This window comes from Neomonachus schauinslandi, chromosome 10 (genome assembly GCF_002201575.2).
Source record: "Neomonachus schauinslandi chromosome 10, ASM220157v2, whole genome shotgun sequence".
Classification (NCBI taxonomy): Eukaryota; Metazoa; Chordata; class Mammalia; order Carnivora; family Phocidae; genus Neomonachus; species Neomonachus schauinslandi.
In genome coordinates this window covers 80,630,295-80,651,692 of record NC_058412.1, presented here as the reverse complement: position 1 = coordinate 80,651,692, position 21,398 = coordinate 80,630,295, and the positions used below count along the sequence as shown (strand labels likewise).

The 21,398-nt window shown below is 41.8% G+C and overlaps 1 protein-coding gene across 1 annotated transcript in view; it reads right to left on the bottom strand.

The window, feature by feature from the left end:
* The window catches only part of IL18R1 (interleukin 18 receptor 1), a 28,083-nt gene extending 14,000 nt beyond the window's left edge, over window positions 1-14,083 (bottom strand). Inside the window, exons 1-5 of the mRNA XM_021680288.1 lie at window positions 14,011-14,083; window positions 9,759-10,002; window positions 5,477-5,645; window positions 2,409-2,559; window positions 420-482 (exon numbers count right to left, since the gene is read on the bottom strand). Coding sequence (XP_021535963.1) covers window positions 420-482; window positions 2,409-2,559; window positions 5,477-5,645; window positions 9,759-10,002; window positions 14,011-14,068 — 685 coding nt within the window. The 5' untranslated portion in view covers window positions 14,069-14,083. The remainder of the gene's footprint in view (window positions 1-419; window positions 483-2,408; window positions 2,560-5,476; window positions 5,646-9,758; window positions 10,003-14,010) is intronic.
* Between the last annotated feature and the right edge of the window lie 7,315 nt (window positions 14,084-21,398).

Here is a 21,398-nt window from a genome sequence, read left to right as displayed (position 1 = left end):
GAAGCAGGCCTCCCGCTGAGCAGGCAGCCCGATGCGGGGCTCGATCCCAGGACGCCGGGATCATGACCTGAGCCGAAGGCAGACGCTCAACGACTGAGCCACCCAGGTGCCCCTAGAGTTTTCATATTTAAAAGTGGCCATAAAGACTATTACAGAAAAGCCACAGCAGGGTGATGAAAACCCTATCTAAAAACCACAAGTGGTTCTCTAATGTTTTCAACAGACTATTCGTTTTCACCAGCCTACAAATGGCAACATTCAAACAACGATAGGCTTTTCTTCTCTTTGTAACGTTCTTCACTAAACCTGGCATGTGTGATGCACACACAATATGGATCGATCATGAATCAGATTTAACCTTGGAAGACTCAGTTATACCCCCATTCCTAAATGCAGAATATATGTATGTCGAAATATACCTAATTCCACCTTCACATAGTTAAGCTTTGGTCCAAGAAGAACAGGAATTATTTTGCTGCGATCTAAAAGTGAAAGAAGAAAAGAAAATGCATCAGCATTGCACTGAGCTTCTCTAAGACAAGTATCTGTAGTAACACGCTTATACCACGTGACAAAGATCCTAACAGTCATCACTTTACACTTACTTCTGCCGTATTTTCATTAACTAATGGTTGCAGCTGATAGTGTTTGTCGTTTCGCTTTCCGTCAACTCAAACCTAATGTAACCGGAGAAAACACACTGAATTGGGTTTCCCTCAGCTCAAATCTGTGGCTTCTGCAGCTAAACGCCAGAGGAAAATGTCCATCCAGGCGGACAAACCCACCTGCAGGACTTAGAGGCAAAGTCCCGGGGAAATGCCTTTCTGCTCTGCCTTTATTCCTCCTGGCTGCTCTCCTCAACTCCTCACAGACAGATTTATTGGGGACAGGGACTCTACTCTGTGAGGTAGGCAAGGCACTCGCTCTCAGGTGTCGACCCTTCCCGCGCAAGCACTGAGGGAAACACCCCTTCAATTTTGTGCTCTGGATGCCTCGCCTGCCTCACCTTAGTCCTGGCCCTGCAGGGATGTCCACACCTGCGGGCTCAGCTCTGCTTCTGTTCCTGAGTGACTTCTGACCCTGACTAGAGGTACTTAATACTCTCGGCCTCAGCTTCCCTCTCAATGCTGTCATACAACCTAGGGAGCTAATAACTGCAGAATACTGAGAGCACACATTGAACGTGCTATGTTGTCAAGTTCTTGTTAGTCCAAAGATCAGCACTGGCAACTTTCTTCATGACCGAGACTCTCCCTTCTGGTACAGCCGGTGTTTCTGGGGCATTTACAAGTAATGTACAGAGCAGTCATTCCCAGTGCTCAGCAAACTCCTGGGACTTACCGGTGCTCAGCAAACACAATGTATGTGCAGAAGGAGTGAAGGGAGCCTGGGGGGCTCTCCGGCACCAACCCTACCTAAGCCCTCTCGGGAAGTGTGATGCTGCAGAGTGAAGGGTAGAGAAACGAGTGGTGAGTGTGTGCATAAGAACTGGAGGATGAAACTTGCAAAGTGAAACTCCAAGCAAGTCAGATTTGGTTCTTCTGGGATTCAGACTCTCTGGGGAAGCGTGGAATACGTACAGGCAGACAGCAGGACCTGGAATGCTGCCAGAGAAAGTAGGAATTCTCAGGTCTTGAGAATATTGAGGGACATGAATTGATTCAAGGACAAAGGGGTGATTTTGTAGAAAATTGCTATTGCTTATCTTTCTTTGGATCTGTCCTCCCCCCCCCACCTCAGGAATGTCAGTGGGAGCCCTGGGGGAGGGGTGGTGTAAAAGAACATCTTTAAGACAGTATGCCATCTACTTGAAGTATATCATTGAAAACCCAGAGCACCCTGTCCCCGGCATGTCCTCCTACCCATCTCATGTTCAACCTCTAAACTCAGCTCGGAGTCTCCTGACTCTGATCTTCCTCTGGACTCTCTCTGCACCCTTAACACCTCACAGATGAATCCAGTTTCATATACTAGGGTACGCCTATGTGGATTATCACCTCTCCTGCCTATAATCAAATTTCTCTAGTACATTACTCACTTTATTTCCTATTTCCCTGCCTCCTTTACCTCCTGATGCTCAGTACAGTTTGTTGAATTATAGACACTTCGAAGAATATCTGTTGAGTGAAAGCATATGCTAAACAACAAGAGATTCCTCAAATTACTCAAACATGAAATAAGAATGCTGGCTCATGGGAGGCTCACCTATATAAAGGTCATTTACTACCCCCCCCCCCGAAAAAAATCTTTCCAGTGTGGTGAATGATGCCCAAATGATCTGACCCTTATATTTGAGCTGGCAAAGTGGTCACAACTCCAAGTAAGTTGCCTTTGGATTCCTGCATTACGAAGAAAACTCATTTTACAAAGATACATTTGCTTCTTGCCGATTCTAAAATTTCTCTTACCTCCAACTATTGTTACATTGAAGGTTTTGGTGACATTAAATAGTTTTCCATTATGATGAATGAAAAACACACAGGTGTAATATCCCTGATCTTTAAACTCCGCATTCTTCTGTAAAAATGGGTTTTTATTGTTCTCCATCTTTTCACAGTTCTGTTTTGCAAAAAAAAAAAAGAAGAAGAAGAAGAAGAAGAAGAAAAGCAAGTTAAAATATTTTAAGTACAAGCAGTATCATATTATATTGATTCAAATTTATAAAAGATTTTTATTTAAAAAAAGGGGGAAACTGAAAACTAGCAATTTCTGAGTAGATGCCCCAGTGATTTGGTACTGCCTCTGCGGCAACAATGAAACATAGTCCCATTACTGTTATTACTGTTGTTACTAATACATGCTGGGAAATAGAATATAGGGGGTGCTGTAGCTGCTCTTGTCATTTTCTTTTAATCTCTCTCTTTTACACATAAGGGGGGTGGAGGAGTAAAGACAAAGGGAGAGGGAGAAGGGAAGGAGGGGTAGAAGGAAGGAGGTAAAGGAGGAGAGAGAGACTGATCACTACAACAAAAAAATTCTTGCTTGGGTGAAAACTTTTTGCACAACTCTATTTTGTAACACTTTTAGTTTAAGTCCATATACTCAGGACTATCCATCCTGGGGGTGGGTAGTGGAGGTGGGAGCAGAATTACTCAGAGACCTGAGTACCTAGCAAACCACCCATCCTCTTGATGTCTTCCACCAGAAGAGAATAGACTGATCAGAAATGTATCAAGAATATTCAAATCCATAGGCACACACAAACATGTCTCTCCATCACAAATTTCCATATAGGTCACAGGAATGAATAAAAACAAAAAAGCCACCTTCTTCAATCTAGCCATCAGTCACCGATGGAAGAGGTTCTAAGCAATCTAAGATCCAGATATGGAAAATGGGAACTAAATTGCTAACCTTGACTATGCGACACTGTTCCTGCTTAGGAACAAGGAGAATGTACTGCCCACAGACCTCTCTTGAAGGTGCCAAAGCTGGCAGCAACTGGGGCTAAGCCCAGAGGGTGCTTAGCATGGAAGCACCCACATGTGTCCTCACTTCAGTAAATTGTTTCTGTACATGTCAAACTTTTATGACCCCAAACTGTTTTTTTTCCAAAGCACATTTAAATATCAAAGACTCTTCATTTTTATTTCCAATCATTTGTTTACTGATTTAGCTTCCTTGCTCTCCTCCCCTCAGATAGGCCATGATATGTAAATAGGCTGAGAATAGTGAACCTTGTGTTTAATCATCTAGCTAGAAACATCCTCAATAGATCTATTTTCTCAATTTAAATATCCACATGTTGAGATTTCTTGAAACCTGTACACTGAACCTCACAAAATTACAGGTACTGTTAAATATTTGCACATTTGACAGGAAATAGAGTCAAGCCCACTCAGGACTGACTCAGACATTTAGAAAACATTTGGATAAGAGCTCTCCCTGAAAAATCACAAGTAAAGAGTGGTGAAGCAAAATATGCAAACAAAGATTTCTAGGAAATCATCTGTAGCTTCAACTTTCTGAAGGGTTTCTGACTGGCTCACTCTCCCATACGGCTTTTTAAAATTTCCGTAACAGAGTCACATTTTTCAGGTTTGTTCTTCTATAGAAATAATATAATTTGTGTTGGGTGTCTGCATATATGTAATTTATGTATGTCTATGTATTATGTATGTGTATACTATAAGTTTATATATGATACATATGTGAATGTATATATAATCTCCATACTATTGTCTAAAAGAGCTTACAATTCAAGTAGAAGGTACACCAGCTGAAGAAAATAGATAATCCACAAAAGAAGTAATCCTAAGGTGCAATAAAGACATAAGATGTTCAATTTATTATTAAGAAAAGAAATGGGGAAAAAACTACTAAAAATTACAGAAATTTTGCATGTCAGATTTTTAAATGTTCTAACGGTATGACTTCACAGTGTGTGGTGGTGTTGGAAAAGAAGGTTTTGAACTAGCATAGCTCCCCGGAGAGGAGTTTAATAATGGGGAGCAAAAGCCACAAATGTGCTCATAGCCTTTGATCCAATAATTCTACTTTTAGGGATGTGACTGAAGAATAAAAATCATACATACACCCTAAGACTTACGAGAATGATACTTATTTTAGCTTTGTAAATAATAGTGGAAAGTAGGAAACTAACAAATGCTCAATACCAGGGGATTCGTTGGACACAAGTGTAATACACAATGGAATCCCACATTTAGAAGGATGTTTAAAGAGGTAGGGGAATAATCACAATATAATTTTTAGTGGATAAAGCAAAAATACAAGCCATTAAAAATACCATTTTTATTTAAGAAAAATTTTTTTAAAATATCACTTTTTAAAAGTAGATGTTTACACCCACAAAAATCCCAACGTCTCTGGCTGGTGGAATTCTGAGTGAGCTCTGCTATCTTCATTGTGCATTTTTCCATCTTCCATTTTTATAAAAGGAACTCATATGTTTAGAAAAAATACATATACAACACAAAATATTGTATACAATAGAATTTAAAATTTTAAATATATGTGGCAGAAGACAATAAAAATCCCTAAGCTAGCATTCCTAAAATTTAATTTATCAGAAGAGAAGGAAAATGAAAGAGGGGCAAGGAAGAGGAAGCTGTTACCATTTATCAAACACTTAATATGGGGCAGGAGCTCATCTGAGCAACCCTGCTGGGACACTTTGCTCAGACTGTCCAGCTGAGCTGTCGAGGGGTCAGGCAGCTTGTACGTGACAAGACAAGGATGCTCCACAGCCAGCAGATCCTCACTTTGGATTTTTGTCTTTTATTCCTCAATTTAAAATATTTTTTAAAGATGTATTTATTTAAGAGAGAGAGCAGGAGTAAGGGGCTGGGGGAGAGGGAGAGCGAGATTCTCAGACTTCTTGCTCAGCTCGGAGCCCAACGCAGGGCTCGATCTCACGCCCCATGAAATCATGACCTGAGCTGAAATCAAGAGTCAGACGCTTAACCCACTGAGCCACCCAGGCACCCCTTAAGTTAAAATATTTTAGAAGTGTTACCTTATACAGTGATGTTCTATTGACCAGTTTTTGATAGTATGTATTTTGTTTACAGTTTACATGCAAAGATTTTTGAACTTCCACAGTTTTACTAATTAGTTGTTTTTCAGCAAAACAGTTGTGTTTACTTTTTCCAATGACATTTAATTTCCATTCATGCGTATCATTTCTATGAAATAAAGGTTTCAAAGTATTTTATAATTAGTACAGAGACTTTGCAAATACCACCTTTTAGTAACCAATCCATCCAGTGAAAACCTTTCCTTATTTTTGTATAAAGAGGCTCATTCCCTGACACCCAGACCGTGCTCTGCCCCGTTTTGGTTCAGTGCAGCAAGACATTTAACAATTATCATGGGACAAGGGTAAGGGGCTGTGAAAGAGAAAAACCTGAGCAGTCCTACACACACACACACACACACACACACACACACACACACACACACCCTACTGCAGACCATATATTATGGGTGTCTGGACAGAAATGTTTAAAACCTCAATGATCTTTGAAAATGTACAAGTTCAAAGATTCTTAAACCAGGATGGGACAGTAGCAGTGGATTGATGAGATCCACAAACAAACTCCTGAACTTGTTTCCTGGAAGTTTGTATATATGCATTGGGTTTTATATTTCTCTGGGCAATTTCTTCTAATCCTCTTCTCTTACTGTTGAGTAAAGCCAAGTCTGGAGTGGCTGCATAACTATATTAGGACTTTACTGAGCAAACATTAGTTTAAATCGATTTTACTGATGTTGTTCCTTTTGATTAGAAATTAGTAATCTGGAAGAGGAAACAACTTTAACACAGTTTTTAAAAAGGAGCTCGAGGGCGCCTGGGTGGCTCAGATGGTTAAGCGTCTGCCTTCGGCTCAGGTCATGATCTCAGGGTCCTGGGATCGAGTCCCGCATTGGGCTCCCTGCTCCTTGGGAGCCTGCTTCTCCCTCTGCCTCTCTCTCTCTCTCTCTGTCTCTCATAAATAAATAAATAAAATCTTAAAAAAAATAAAAAGGAGCTCGATCTCACAACCCTGAGATCATGACCTGAGCTGAAATCAAGAGTCAGACGCTTAACCCACTGAGCCACCCAGGCGCCCCTTAAGTTAAAACATTTTTAAAAAGTGTTACCTTCTACAATAATGTTTTATTGGCCAGGAAACAAGGAAATGTTTGCAACCTGATGTTTGTTTAAACTGCACATGCACTATATGGATCCCCATACTAAACATAACAGACGTGTTTTGAGTTGTCCGGTGTGCCTTTTGTACCCACCACAGGCTCCTACAGTACCCCCTCTAAGTCTACAGTAGCGTGGAAGGAAGACTAACACTCACTGAGGTCCGGGCATTGCACCACGCATGTGCAACGGGGATGGCGATTTCTCTTACGTGAGATAAGAAAGCTACACCTCACCTAAAGCTGAATACCTGGCCCAAGTTCCCACACCCGGTCAGCGGCAGGGTCAGGACACAAACACACTTCAGTTTGGTGCTAAAGGCCAGGACTGCACTGCCCAATACTATGCTCTCACAGTCGAGGTGAGTCTGGCCCCTCCCTTGGGTGTGCATTCATACAAGATTGGTCCGGGCTGGGCGGAAAGTGGTGGGCGGCTTGGCAAGCTGTCCTAAAGGTTAAAGCGGTAGGTCAATGGCCATGGAACATGATAGAGCTACCCGGCCCTTGGAAAGGATTCAGAATCCCACTGGCATCATCCTCTTCCCAAGTGTGTCTAATGTTTCCCCGACTTCAGCGCCGCTGAGCTGGACAGAGATATAGTTCCAGAGCTTTCTGTCCTGTCGCTTATAAGGAAAACAGTACATGCATATTTCCATCTTATCGGGCCATATTGTTCTCTACCTCTGCAATCCTCAATTCCTAACTCTCAGTAAGTCCTGACTGACAGAACACCTCCATGTCCCAGCCACTGCCCTGGGAATGTGGCAACAAGGGGACACTGTCCTTGCTCAGGGAGCTTGAAGGCCAGTGTGAAGCTGAGGCCAACTGACCAAAGCTGGACCCATCCTATTCTCCCACAGGGCCATCCATTCTTGGTCACAGGAGCCACTCCTGCCACAAAAGAGGGGATTTGAAAAGCTCTAGCCCATTAATGGGAGGCCCCTTACCAAGTCAATCTTGCTGCTTGTCAATCTAGAACATGACTATGAGACTCCTGCATGTGCTTTTCTCTCTATTTTCATGCCCTCCCCTCTAGCATCGAAAACCCCCTCTCTCCTGCATCCCCTCCTTTCTTGGTGGATTTCATCCTTAAAATTTGATCTGACTTCAGGATTCAAGTATCAGTCTCCAGAGGCCTTTGATTATTAGCAGAGGGCTCCTGAAAAATGAAAGGATTATGGTTCTAATGGATGGATTCCACATGAAATTACAGAGGCTTGGTCACCTAAATCTGTGCACACACACACACACGTACACACACACACAAGATACTGTTCACCAGTGACCCAAATTTGAAGAAATCCCCAACTTCAATGCCCCTGGGTGTCCAAAACAACCTGTGTAGATTCCCATTGGTTTTCTTTTTTTTAAGATTTTATGTATTTATTTGAGAGAGAGAGAGTGACCACAAGCTGGGGGAGAGGGAGAAGCAGACTCCCTGCTCCAGGGAGCCTGATGCAGAGCCCGATCCCAGGACCCCAGGATCACGACCAAACCCAAAGGCGGATGCTCAGCTCAACTGACTGAGCCACCCAGGTGCTGCACCCTGCCCACTGCTTTTCCCAAAACCACTGTCAAGGCCTCTCCTCATTCCATCACATTAGTCTCACATTATTCGTCAGCCTCCAGCACCTTTCAAAGTTCATCACCACAGCCATTGAGCCACCTTGTTTTTCCTGCCCTGTCTGATCGTCTTCCTAGTTTTCCACACTTCTCCGACAGCCTGTCTCTATTTGATGCTTCCACTCTTCCTTCCTAATCCAGGCTGTGTTCTCCACCCTCCGTATCAGAGAGACAGTTAATGCCTTCTGTCCCTTCTGTCTCCAAGCGATGTTTGTGGATAACTGACTCTTCCCCTCAATGTGCTCTTCCTGCCCTGTCTGGGGTACTTCCTGCATTTAAATCATGCCTTTATTCAATCAGGACTAGGAAGATTTTTTTTTTTTTACCCCATTTGCGAGTATTCATTCTACATTAGTGTGAAAAGACCCAGTTGTGACCTACACATAAAATTCACTGGTCAAAACAAACAACAGGAAAAGAGTTCTTGAATTTCTTTCTGACTCCTGGGGGTTCCTATGTATAGAAACAAACCAAAATGACCTCATTTTGTGCAAAACCACATGAGTGATAACAAGGTTTCACCGCGATTATCTCACTCTGCTCTCAATAGCACTGTTGATAATGATCAGGACCCACCCCAGAAATCTACTACATCTGAGAGCACACCACCACCGCTCCCCTCACCTGGCCCCCAGCTATCTTTCACAGGTCAGCCTCAGATCTCTAGAAAACTACACACATACTCACATGCAGAGGCAAGTACATACCCAGCACCACAAATGGGCCAGATAAACACCATGTCATCAAGACTAATAATCCATCACATAGAACATCGCTTGTCCCAGTTGCTCCTTCCCAGCTCACCAAATAAAGTATAAAGAGAACCTAGTTCAGTGATAATCACGGAAACATTCAGTTGGTTTTTCTCATTTCAAAGAACTTATGACTCTTGGACTCTTGATGATGAGTGTCCTGGCATAGACTATAGGGGTCTGTCCCATGAAAGTCGTGCAAAGCCTTTTCTGGGCTCTTGTCTCTCACTGCCCCTGGCTGTAGGTCTGTGATTGGCTGCAAGACCCACACATCCTTCACTCACACTACCACCTGATACTCAACAAACCCCGGAAAACTGGACCGGGATGAGTCTACACCAGTTCTGACCCCTCGCCCCAGCCTGAGGATGCCACCCAGGAAGCTGACGTTGCCCCCCTTCACCACATGTTCATTATGGAGTCTTCACTTATCCAATTTGACCAACAACTCTACACAATAGGAGCAGCTGAATTTTAAAATGAATTTCATTTGGTACCCACTTATCTTTGGTAAGGATCCCCCAAAAGAGATATTAAGGTAATCTTTTGTTAAGATCACTAAGAAGATAAACACAAGGGCAAATATTTAATTTTTCCATAATGAAGTATTTATTGCATGTTGTAGGAGAGCCTAATGCATGGATTATCCTTTCAGATGCTGTATATCTGATTTGCTGAACTAAGTCCAAGAGTGCTATGAAATATACTGACACAAAGAGAAGCTATACTCACCCCATCTGGAAAAAGTAAGATCCACTGTCCTCCAACTCAACTGGCCAAAACTCCAAAACATAATCGTGCAGAGAAATTCTGGGTGAACTGCTTGAGTTTAGCTCAATGCGCCCCTGTGATCGACTGCTCTTGTACCATTTTATGATGGCTGTTTCATTCTTGGGCTCAGATGCTGATGAGCAATATCTCAGATAGAAAGGCTCCCCTCTGACTGCGGTGATGTTAAAACGTGAAGTACAGGTTTCTTCATAAGATTAGCAAAGTAAAAGAAAAATAAAAACAGAATGACAAAGGTAAATGTTTTCTTTCCTAACGCATGAGGCAAATAAGCCAGGTGAGTAAGAAAGTCCTGAGCAATCTCAATGTCTCAGTCTTGTGAGTTCTCATTTTAAAAAGGGTCAATCTTTCCAACACTAAGAGACAGAAAGTCAATCTTTCCAACACTAGGACACTCTCAGGGCATAAATGTAGACAACATTTCCAACACCTTTACCAAACAGGACACAACCAAAACTTAACCGACCATAGCTAGAGGACAGATAAATGCAGTGAAATCTTTTCAAAGAAGAAGTTACACATTACAGATTCCTCCTAATGAAAGCCACAGAGGTCACCGTGTTGCCACACCTACCCCAAAACATCCCTAGCTGGGGAGTCTCCATGGAAATGGAAACAAGAAATCTAGAGGCCTCAGAGTTCCTCCCCTGTCTCACCAGAAGTGTGCTCTCAATCAGTTTACCTGACCATTCCCTGGACAGGCCTAGGGATGGTTAAGGTGCTCCTATGTAGCTTAGAGTGTGTGTGAGTTCATTATCTCTCTGGGTTACCACGTAGACCAACAAGAATTGATTAATACAATATCACTCCAAATCTGGGTATCTGTTACTTCCCTCCTTGAGTGCTCTTGCAAGCTCGCTCTCTCCCTCCCTCCTTCCCTCCCTCTTTCTCAATCAGCCCAGATACTCTGTCTTCAGAAATTTATCTGATCTTTTCAGCTGACAGGGTCATCATTCCCCTCCTTTTGAACTTCTGATAGTTCAAAGTCAGCCCTCATGGACCCTTTCCATATCCTGTTCTCCAGCGGCTCCAGCATGCCCTTTTATTTTATTCAAGTATAATTAACATACAGTGTTATATTAGCTTCAGGTGTACAACATATTGATTCAACAATTCTATACACTACACAGTGCTCACCATGATACGTGTAGTTACCATCTGTCACCATACAATGTTATTTCAATATTATTGACCATACTCCCTATGCTATAATTTTCATCCCTGTGATTTATTTATTTTATAACTAACTGGAAATTTGTACTTTTAATCCCCTTTATGTATTTCACTCATCTCCCTACCTCCCTTCTGGCAACCACCAATGTGTTCTTTGTATTTTAGGAGTCTGCATTTGTTTGTTTATTTATTTGTTTTGTTTTTTAGATTCCACATATAGGCAAAATTATATGATATTTGTCTTTCTCTTTCTGACTTATTTTACTTAGCATAATGCCCTAATTTAGGTCCATCCATGCTGTCCCAAGTGGCAAGATCTTATTCTTTTTTGTGGTTGAGTAATATTTTATTGTGTGTATATATATCCACCACATCATCTTTATCCATCCATCTATGAATGGACACTTGGGTTGCTTCCATATTTGGCCGTTATAAATAATGCTGCAATAAACATAGGGGTGCATGTACCTTTTCAAATTAGTGTTTTTGTTTTCTTTGGATAAATACCCAGTAGTGAAATTACTGAATCGTACGGTCTTTCTATTTGTAACTTTTTGAGGAACCTCCATGCTGTTTTCTGCAGTAGCTGCACAAATTTGCATTCCCACCAACAGTGCCCTTTAACTGAATTTTGAGAATGATAATCCTTAAATTAAGTAGAGCATTTCTCTGAGGGCATGGTCTTCTCTATAGTTAGGGTCTATTTCTCAAAGCAACTGTCTGGTTTTAACTCGATGTTGTTAACCACAATGTAAAGAGGAAGTGGCTCAAATGGTAGAAGTATTTTTTGAAAACATGGATGTCGAATCTACCTCAAAGTACAAGTGTTAATGAATACCAACCTTGTGTTTGGTGGTTGTTATAGAAACTCCATTTTACATTTCACCACTTCAACATAGAAGGTGTGATACATGTGTAAGTGGTTGGTGTTAGTTTTAATTGACATCCAAAAGGATGGCATGTCAAAAACAATTTCACTTATTTTCCCATTTCAGGGATGTAATATACATTAAACAAAGGACACAAATCCTACAGTCTGTGCTCTTCTGCCTAGATTCTTTCCTAAATCATCATGTCTCTGATAGGCAGACATGTTGCTGCATGAAGCAGTGATTTGTTCTTTTTCTCATAGTTATGTACATCCAGTTGTGTTCATATTTGACAATTATCCGTTCCATGGGTTTTGAACATACGGGTTATTTCTAGGTTTCGGCCACTCTTTAAAAGAACACTTCTATAAACACCTGTGCCTCACCATTTCTTTGGGGGAGGACTTACCATTTGTAGAAACCTAACCTGGCTTACAGACTCTCCAGGGGTAGATGGTTGGAGTTGAAAGTTCACGCTCCCCTGGCAGTTAATGGCTTCAGCTACCTAATCTTTCTTATGCTTCACACTATAGGCTTTGTTGATTAGAAATTGTTTTTGATTGAAAAAAAAAAAAGTGAGCGGAATTCAAGGTGTATGGACTGCCCAGAGCAAGAACTCCCATTCCTACATGAACAGAGAGTAAGAATCCAACAGGGTCAACAACCTAGACCCTTTGGAATGATGTCTGTGTTTGGAAATGTCTTGAGTTCAGATAATAAATAGGATACTGTCATTCAACAGCTACTAGGTTAAATGAATCCTCATGTAGAATATTGTCATATTTACCCAGAGTGAACCCTTTATAAAGGGTGCTCTTCAGATACCTAAAAGGACAAAGAGCTGGGACCTTAGTCACCTTATAGAATGGGCTGTGTGACTAGTTTTGAGCCTGAAATATGTTTTGCTGTAACTTGGGGGCAAGGTTATTAGTGTGTGTCTACAGAGCAGGGTACCCACAGTGCACACTTCCCTGTGCCTTGCTTTTTCACCCTGCAGTTTCTAAAAGATTAGTCATCTGGCATCAAGAGGAGCAGATCTACCTCCTTCCTTTAATATCTGGGTAGTATTGCACTGTCTGGATCTCAACAAAAATGGGCCCACTTAAGTAAACATTGGACTGGAATTATTTGAAAGTATCAATAACTTAAATTCCCTCTCTCTTCAGCAGTAATTCTCAAAGTAGGGGATATGGGCTTATGTGTTACTCTCTCCTAATTAACAGATCAAGGCAAATCAATACTTGTGTTCCCACCTTCTCCTCCAAAGCACAAGGAGAACCTTGCTAATCAGTCATGAATCTCTTCTCCAAAGGATCCTGATGAAGCCACGGAATTCTTCTCGATAAAAGTCTCCAAGCCATCACTGCTAATCAGTTAAAACTGGTACCTGCCACCTGATATAAAGCCTACTTGTTTTGCCCAGTCTATGCAGTCTTTCTTATGTATTCCTTCTAACTCAAATACTTCCCTCAAGACCTGTAAGGCATTCCCACTCACTGTCTTCACTACCTAAATAATGAGATGAATCTTGGCCTTCATGTTGGGAGAAAAAGAATGTGTGTAAAACTTGCTAAAAATCAATAATAAAGATGGCCTTGAACTCTTCAGTTTTAAATAACATAAAGCAGATTTTCATCTCAGACAAATGTAATTTGTTTCCAGATACAATCCTGTTTTCTCTGCATAAACTCAGAGGACTAAATCTTTTCCTTTTCAGTAATCCCATATGATTCTTTACTTGATTTCTTTTTTTTTTTTTGAAGATTTTATTTATTTATTTGACAAAGAGATAGAGAGAAAGCACAAGTAGGCAGAGAGGCAGACAGAGGGGGAGGGAGAAGGAGAAGCAGGCTCTCCGCTGAGCAGGGAGCCTGATGCGGGGCTCGATCCCAGGACCCCGGGATGATGACCTGAACCAAAGACAGCCCTCAACCGACTGAGCCACCCAGGCGCCCCTTGATTTCATTTCTATGAAACTTTTATTCTCTATGCCAGGGACACCAAATGGTTGGTAACTTTCAAATAAAATCTAAAACCACTAATTTTAATGAATTCAGCATCTTCAATAGCCACCTCCACATAAAGAAGTGAAACCTTGATATTCCCTCTAGAGGACCCATGAAGTATGCTTGTGAATGATTATATTCACTTACCTGAGGTGCTTGTAAACGTAAGTGCCAAAAGTGTCAAGAGTAGTTCTATACGATGCATCTTGAGGATTCTGCTTCCAGTGGTTTCTCTGGAAAACAGAGTAAGAAGGGTTTAGCCAAAACTTGCAAATAAATGTATACCTGTATCAGGAAGGAGATTTTTAAAAATCTTCTGGCATACAGATTTTTAAAAAATCAGTGCAGTAAGTTTTCATATCCCTTAATATACTCACCAAGCATTCTCAGAACTTTCAGCCACACAGAATTCATAAAATTTCAAGGTAATGAATTTCAGCATCCAGAAAGAAATGCCTAAGAATGCAATTTTTTAATACAAGAAAGTCTGCTGTATTTCAAGCCTGGTCTACTAAACCTTACCTCAAAGGTCAAAATTGAGGACAAAAATATTTCCAGAAAATCTACTGTTCTATGAATAGACAGCCTGTGACGCACCGAGATATGTGTGGCAGGTCTGCCCATGTAAGGGTGTGTGTGTGTGTGTGTGTGTGTGTCTGTGTGTGTCCTTTTTTCTCTCATCACACCAAAATGCTCATCATGATCTTCATTTGTGGCTTGAATTTTTAAATATCCATCTTCCTTCTTCAGAACTAAGTTTTTCATAAGTTAGGAACTGAGTCTATTTTGTTCATTATTGTACCACTAGAGTCCAGAACAATGCCCAGCACAGAGTAAGCACTAATACTTGTTACAGAGGAATAGGTGTATGGATGTGTGTGTGTGTGTATTTACACACACATGCCCACGTGCATTTATTTTAGGGAAACAGAGAAAGCAGGAGTTTCCTACACTCCAAATGCCTAATCTACATGGACTCAAAACTGTGTTGAATTTCAATCCTACTCCAATACATACTTTAGCCTATGAATTACAGATTTAGAGAGTAAAATGGGAGAAAGTGGCAGTGGGTCTCTGACACCGAGTGTGAATATTTCATAAGCAATCCCATGTTCCGTGCATAGCACACAGTGAGCTCCACTGGGTGGAGGGAGCACAACACGATGGAAGAGCTTGTTTTCTGGTGCATACAAACCTGGGCTGGCTTTCCAGCTAGAGCCTTGACTAGCTGTGCAATCTTAGGCAAGTTACTTAAAAGTCTCAGATCCTATTTGCTCATTACAAAAATGGAGATCAGTAACAAGGCCTATCATCAAAATTATTGAGTGATTAGATGAACTAATGTAACGAAGGCTTTCTGGATGCATGCTAGCCTCTCAGTCCCAGATAATTCTGTTACCAACTGCCACTCACCTCCCATACTGAAAAAAAAAAAAAAAAAAAAAGACTGTTAATGCCCAAATCCTGGATGAAGTTTAACGGCTAAGTTGTCAAACCATTTCCATCAATCTTTATGAATAACATCACAAAGCATCTGCTGTAATTTCCAAGAGATAACAATCAATAAAGTAAAGATAAAAGAGTTAAGTACATATGGAAAGTACCAACTGTTCATAACCAAATTAGAATATTTCTATGGTTCTATGGTTTGAAATCAACCCCCCACCCACGCACATATACACACATTTATTATTAACTATCTATTCTCTTACCTCAGATAGAATGAAAAGTACTGTTTCCTCTGGCTAAGGTTGACACAGCCTTGTAAAGGGCACTGCTGTTTTTTTCTTGGTTTGGGTTTTTGTTAATTTTCAAGGTCTACTGAGAGATAAAGTTTCTATGAAATAATCCAGCATTCTGATGAGTTACCTCTGAGTTTCAATATGAAACATGTTAAGATCCCAAATTAGCTGATATTGGCACTGCTCTGTGTGTGTATATATATAAATTTTAATGTACTTATTATGGATTTAAAAGATTAGGTATTAAATAATGGAGCTCATTTCCAAAAGAAAAGTTATTCTGGCAAGTGTCACAGATACCTTAGTAAGTATTAATAAGATATATATAGGAGAATATAAATATTAAATTTCTTTCATGAAGGAATTTGGGTTTTTTTTTTAGTGTTATGTTTGATATTGATTTTTTTCCTATCCATAATTTTTAAATTTTTCTTGCTCTTTCTTTCTTCCTTTCTTTCTTTTTAAAAAAATTGTTTTTGATTTCTAAAGTATTAAATGCCCAATATAGGACATTATAAAATGAAGATTGAAAAGAAAAAAAATGATCTCAATATGCATAATACTTTAACATGTTTCCTTGTACTTTTTCTTCATGATTTTCAAATAATTAAAATCTTCAAAAATGTTCACATCCTGCATTTTCCACTTAATCAACGAGCACTTTCCTGAGTCACAAAGATCTCTTTGTTAACATCATCTTAACTGCTCTATATATCCCTCGATATGGGTCTATTACAATCTATAAGATATATTTTATCACAAAATAACCCCACGACTATCTTCTTGTGTTAGGTGGTACAGATTAGTTTTTGGATCACGGCCTCTGGTGCCAGACTGGGTGGATTTGAATCCTCATCTTACTCTTTACCAGCTGAATAATTCTGGGCAATTCACTTACCCTCCCTGCTCTTCAGTTTCTTTATCCAGGAAAGAGAGTAACAACACTACCTCCCAGAAGTGATGTGAAGGTTTTGTGAGTTTCTATTGCAAAGTATCCAGTGCATAAAAGTATCACTTCAATGTTAGTTATTTATCTACCTTTCTCATTATTTTCTTGGTGTTACGACAATGGCAAGAATACATTTTAAACATGATTAACATATACTATCAAACCGCATTCCAGAAATATAATAATTCATACTCCTCAATGTGCAAGATAATATCCATCTACCACACCCACATAAGCATTAGGCGTTCAAATTCTTTAAATGTAATTCGCTCTTCAAATTGGTAATGGTGTCTCATGGCTTTTTTAAACCTGCATTTCTACTGGTATAAATAAGGCAGAATATTAAGCATGTAGTTTTTAGCTATTTTATTCCCGTCTGTATGAACTATCTTTTTATACCTTTGGTCCAGTTCTTAGATATTTTAATGTTTTTTTTTCAATTTGTTGAGTTTACCTTCAAATTCCTCTTTTGCTGTTTTCACATATGGGAGACGTTATAGTTATGCAGTCAAGCCCACCATGCTTTTCCTTTGTGATTTTTCCATTACTTTTATGTTGAACATTCCTTTCCCCTCAGGGGTCAGATATATACTCAAGGTATACTTTCTTCATTTTTATGGCTTAGGGTTTTTTTTTTTTTACATTAAAATTGCTTTATCCATTAACAATTAATTTTCTTGCTTGGTATGAAGATAGGTCTAACTCACCTTATTTTTCTCAAAGAGCAGCTAATTACTTCTCTATAATTAAAGAGTCCTGCTTTTCCTTTCAGTGTGCTGACAGCATAGTTATCACGTACGGGCCCTCTGCAAGCGCTCTGCGGAAATCTAACAGCAGGACCCCTTGGACGCAAATGCACGCACGCCTGTGTGTGTACGCAAGCACGTGTGTGTGCACACGGACACACACACACACACACACACACCACTCTCCCCTTTTCCACTGTGCTTTGTTTTTCCATTCATAGCACTTATCCCTAACTGATATACTTTGTTTTATGTTTGTTTATTATTTGCTGAATTGGTGAATTCATTCAATTCATTAAATAGATACAGTTTGGTGTCTTAGTCGATCATCTGATCCACTGTAACATCCACATAATCTTACCTCTGAAGTGCTTCTTAAATCATGACATCTTGGAAAATATGTTTTAACAACTAATGTGAAGTCCAGGGCACTCATTCTCCCCTGGAGCTTAAATAATAATAATAATAATAATGCCTCGGTCCCCAGCCAGACACCTGAGGTACCGCCTGGACATCCTGATTGCTACAAATCTCCCAGGTGATTCTAATATGCAACCAAGGTAGGGAGACACTAATCTAGGGGACTTATTTGTATACCTAAAAGTAAATTTAATATATCATAAGTATATATATTTAACAACAAGTTACTATTTAAGAGCTATTAAGTATCTGTAGATACATATGCATGTATATATGTAAATATGTATGTGCACGCACACACATACACACACATACAAAGAACACTCACAAACTTCCCCTAAATCACCAAGTGGCATGATGTTTTCTCTAAATGAAAAATTGTGTGACCTGGGGTGTTGGTCAGATACAAGCCAACTGTTCTCTCTGACCCCCGAGGTGGGACAGTCCAGGCCCCTGCAGACTGTCTGAATGCTCATCTCCTGAGCCCCTGGTCCGCCCACCTGCCCTGTTTATAGACCACACCCTGAGCAAAGTGACCATCCTCTTAAAAAAAAAAAAAAGTAATTCACAGAGACCCAGAGTTGTGAGGCTACTTCAAAGTCCTTTCTGCTAAGGCAGCTGGGACCAGACCAGGTGAACCGGTCCAGATTGTTGAGAGTGACACTGACTGACACATGAATCAATGTAGATTGCCTCAGTGTAAGTCACTCTTACCAGCAAAACACAATCGAGCACCTCCTAAGATAAACTGCCTTGATGAAAATCTTAACACCAGTGATTTTTAAAATAATTCCCTCTCTACAGTGTTCGATGCCTGTTTCACTCACCAATTGAGATGATAAAACTACCAATGCAAAGAGGAAAAAATGATCTTGGACATAAAACACACATCAGGGGCGTGCACACACACACACATGCTTCCGCTCTTAAGGAAAGCAGAATTTACACTGAATTAGGTTTTTCATCTGCAAGGCCAGGAACATCATTCCGACTTCAGAGTCCCTGTCACACAGATATGTGTTGGTACCTTGATGCCTCCCCCACCTCCTCCTGTGCATGTGCTAGTCTTGCTCCCCGAACCTTCTCGCTTCTAACTGCGGGGTCCCTGCAGTCCTTACAGCCTGGCTGTATGGTTCCCTTCTCAAGGAAACACTCTGACTGCCAGTGCCCCGAACAGCCTTTGTCCACACCTGCGCCACACTGCATTCCCATTATTCCTGGATCCATCCCCACTCCCTGGGAGCTCCCTGAGGGCAGGGACCCTGTGTTCCCAGACCACTTGTTCATAGCCTTTGTGTGTGTTTTTATGCGGGGGGGGGGGGGGGGAGCAGTTGCCTTGTCCCAGAACCTGCGCACACCCAGAGTCTCCCAAATTTACACCCCCCAAGCCATTCAAGGCCCTCAGGTTGAGAAGTGTGCCCCAGATCCCAGCACTGCATAGCACCAAATGAGTGCTTGCTGAGGTTGCCAAGAAGAGAACAAGGGAAGAGGGTGAAATTAATACCATAACCTCAGGTGTCTAGACCTGACTGGGATCACCCAGTCATTAGTTTGTCTCATAACTGCAATGCAACTTGCTTGGGGTTCTAACTCCTGGAAGCACCTGGAATTAAAAGCAAAGGTTTTGGAATCAGAGAAATTTTGGTGTGAATCTGTGATCTATTAGTAAGCTGGATGCCCTTGGATAAATTCCTAAACATCTCTGTGCTTTGATTCTCCTCCCTTTATTAAGCATAATGATAATGCCTACTTCATTTGGCCTACAGGAAGATTAAGTGAAAATAATGCATCTAAAAGTTTTCTACACCATGTCAGACAAGTGCTTAATTAGTAAAAACTACCAATTATTTTAGCTGTTCTCACTTTTTCAGAAAAAAAGAAATATTGGCAAGTTTTAGCCTCTGAAATTATACTATCAGGGAAAGTCAATGATGTTGGCTCACCAATTATTCATGTGTGTGTGTGTGTGTGTGCACATATATGTGTGTATATATACAGACACATGAACATATATATATACACACTCAATATTGAAAACTAGATATACACAGATGTATATACATATCTGCATGTATACGTACACATACGCAGCCCCTATTTCTGATGGCTCCAGTTACGATTTTTTGATTGATGGTGCAAAAGAGATACACATTCAAGTGGAAACCATACTTTGGATTTTGAATTTGGATTTTTTCCCAGGCTAGTGATATGCCCTATGATCCCCACTAGCCGCAACTCCGGGTCTGCCTGAAGATCATGACGGTGAACAACAGATACGCTTACAACCACTCTGTACCCATGCAACCATTCTGTTTCTCCCTTTCAGTATATTATTCCATCAATTAAACGAGATACTCAACAGTTTATTATGAATTAGGCGTCGTGTTAAAGGATTTTGCCCAACTGAAGTTTAATGTAAGTGTTCTGAGCACCTTCAAGGTAGGCTGGGCTAAGCTATGATGTTCAGGAGGTTAGGTGTATTAAATGCATGTTCCAGTAGTGACTATTTTCAACTTAGGTTGCGTTTTTCAGAACTACTCCCATCATAAGTGGAGGAAGATCTGTGCACATAAGGGCACACATTCTTAACCGATCTTGTTTTCAGAACCCCTGCGCAGAGGCCGGGTTGCCCCTGACCTGGCGGGCTGGCGGCAGAGGGCAGTGGGGAGGGGGTGCGGCTGGCAGCGGGGCGCCGCTCCTTACCTTCAGAGGGGAGTCCCCCGAGACTGGGCGGGGGCAGCAGTCCCTCCTCCACTCTGGTCGCGACGACGGAGGTAGGAGTTCCAAAAGCAGGTGAGAAACAGCAATCCGCTGCCTCCCTAGCACTGGGAAACACGAAAGGAACGAGAGGAGCCGCAAGTGTGAATAAAGTGAGAAGGCAACTAGAGAAGGTTGGGGAAAGAGAGAGAGAGAGAGAGAGAGAAAAGGAACAGAGAATAAGTAGAAAGAAAAGGCGTCTGGCAGCCGCGGAGGCTGTGGGGGCGCACGCAGCTTCGTATCCGCAGTGCTAGGAGGGGCGCTGCTCCGTCCCGCGGACCGTCCCGGGTCTGGGATGCTCCAATCAGAGATGCTCCTCGTCGGGGTTTTCTCCCAGGGAGGGGCTGGGGGCCGGGAACCCCCCCAAGTTTGCGGTGTTCCTCGGTGGGGAGTAGGCCCGGTTTCGGGCCCTTTGGCTCCGGGGTGCTCCTGGTCTGGGGCGCCCCTCGCAGAGTGCCAGGGATATGGACTCCTCCACCTGGGCGCCCGCCTCTGAGTTCCGGGAGCCGCTCGATCGCGGGCGCGACGGCAGGCAGCTGGAAAATCCGGCGCCTCGCCCTTGCGCAGAGGTCGACTGTGGTCCCAGCCGCCAGCCGCGAGTTTCGGGAGCCCCTGGGCGGTGGGCGGTGTCCAAGGGACCTGCCGGTCCCCGGGTGCTCGGTGCTGCTCCTTGCGCACCCTACAGGCCCGCCGAGAGGTTTGCACTAGAGTTAGGTGGGGAGGGAATCAGCCTCCACTGGGCAGAGGGGCACTGTCTTTGGTTAAGGGGAAGGAGCCGGGGAGGGCTGCAGACAGGAAAGAGGCAAAGGAAGAGCCCCAAAGACAGAGGACGGTTCCCTGAGGTCATCCAAAGTGAGGAGGACTCCATTCTCTGAGGCACTCAAGTCTCAGATCTGTGCTTAGGCCTTCTGCTTAGGTTGG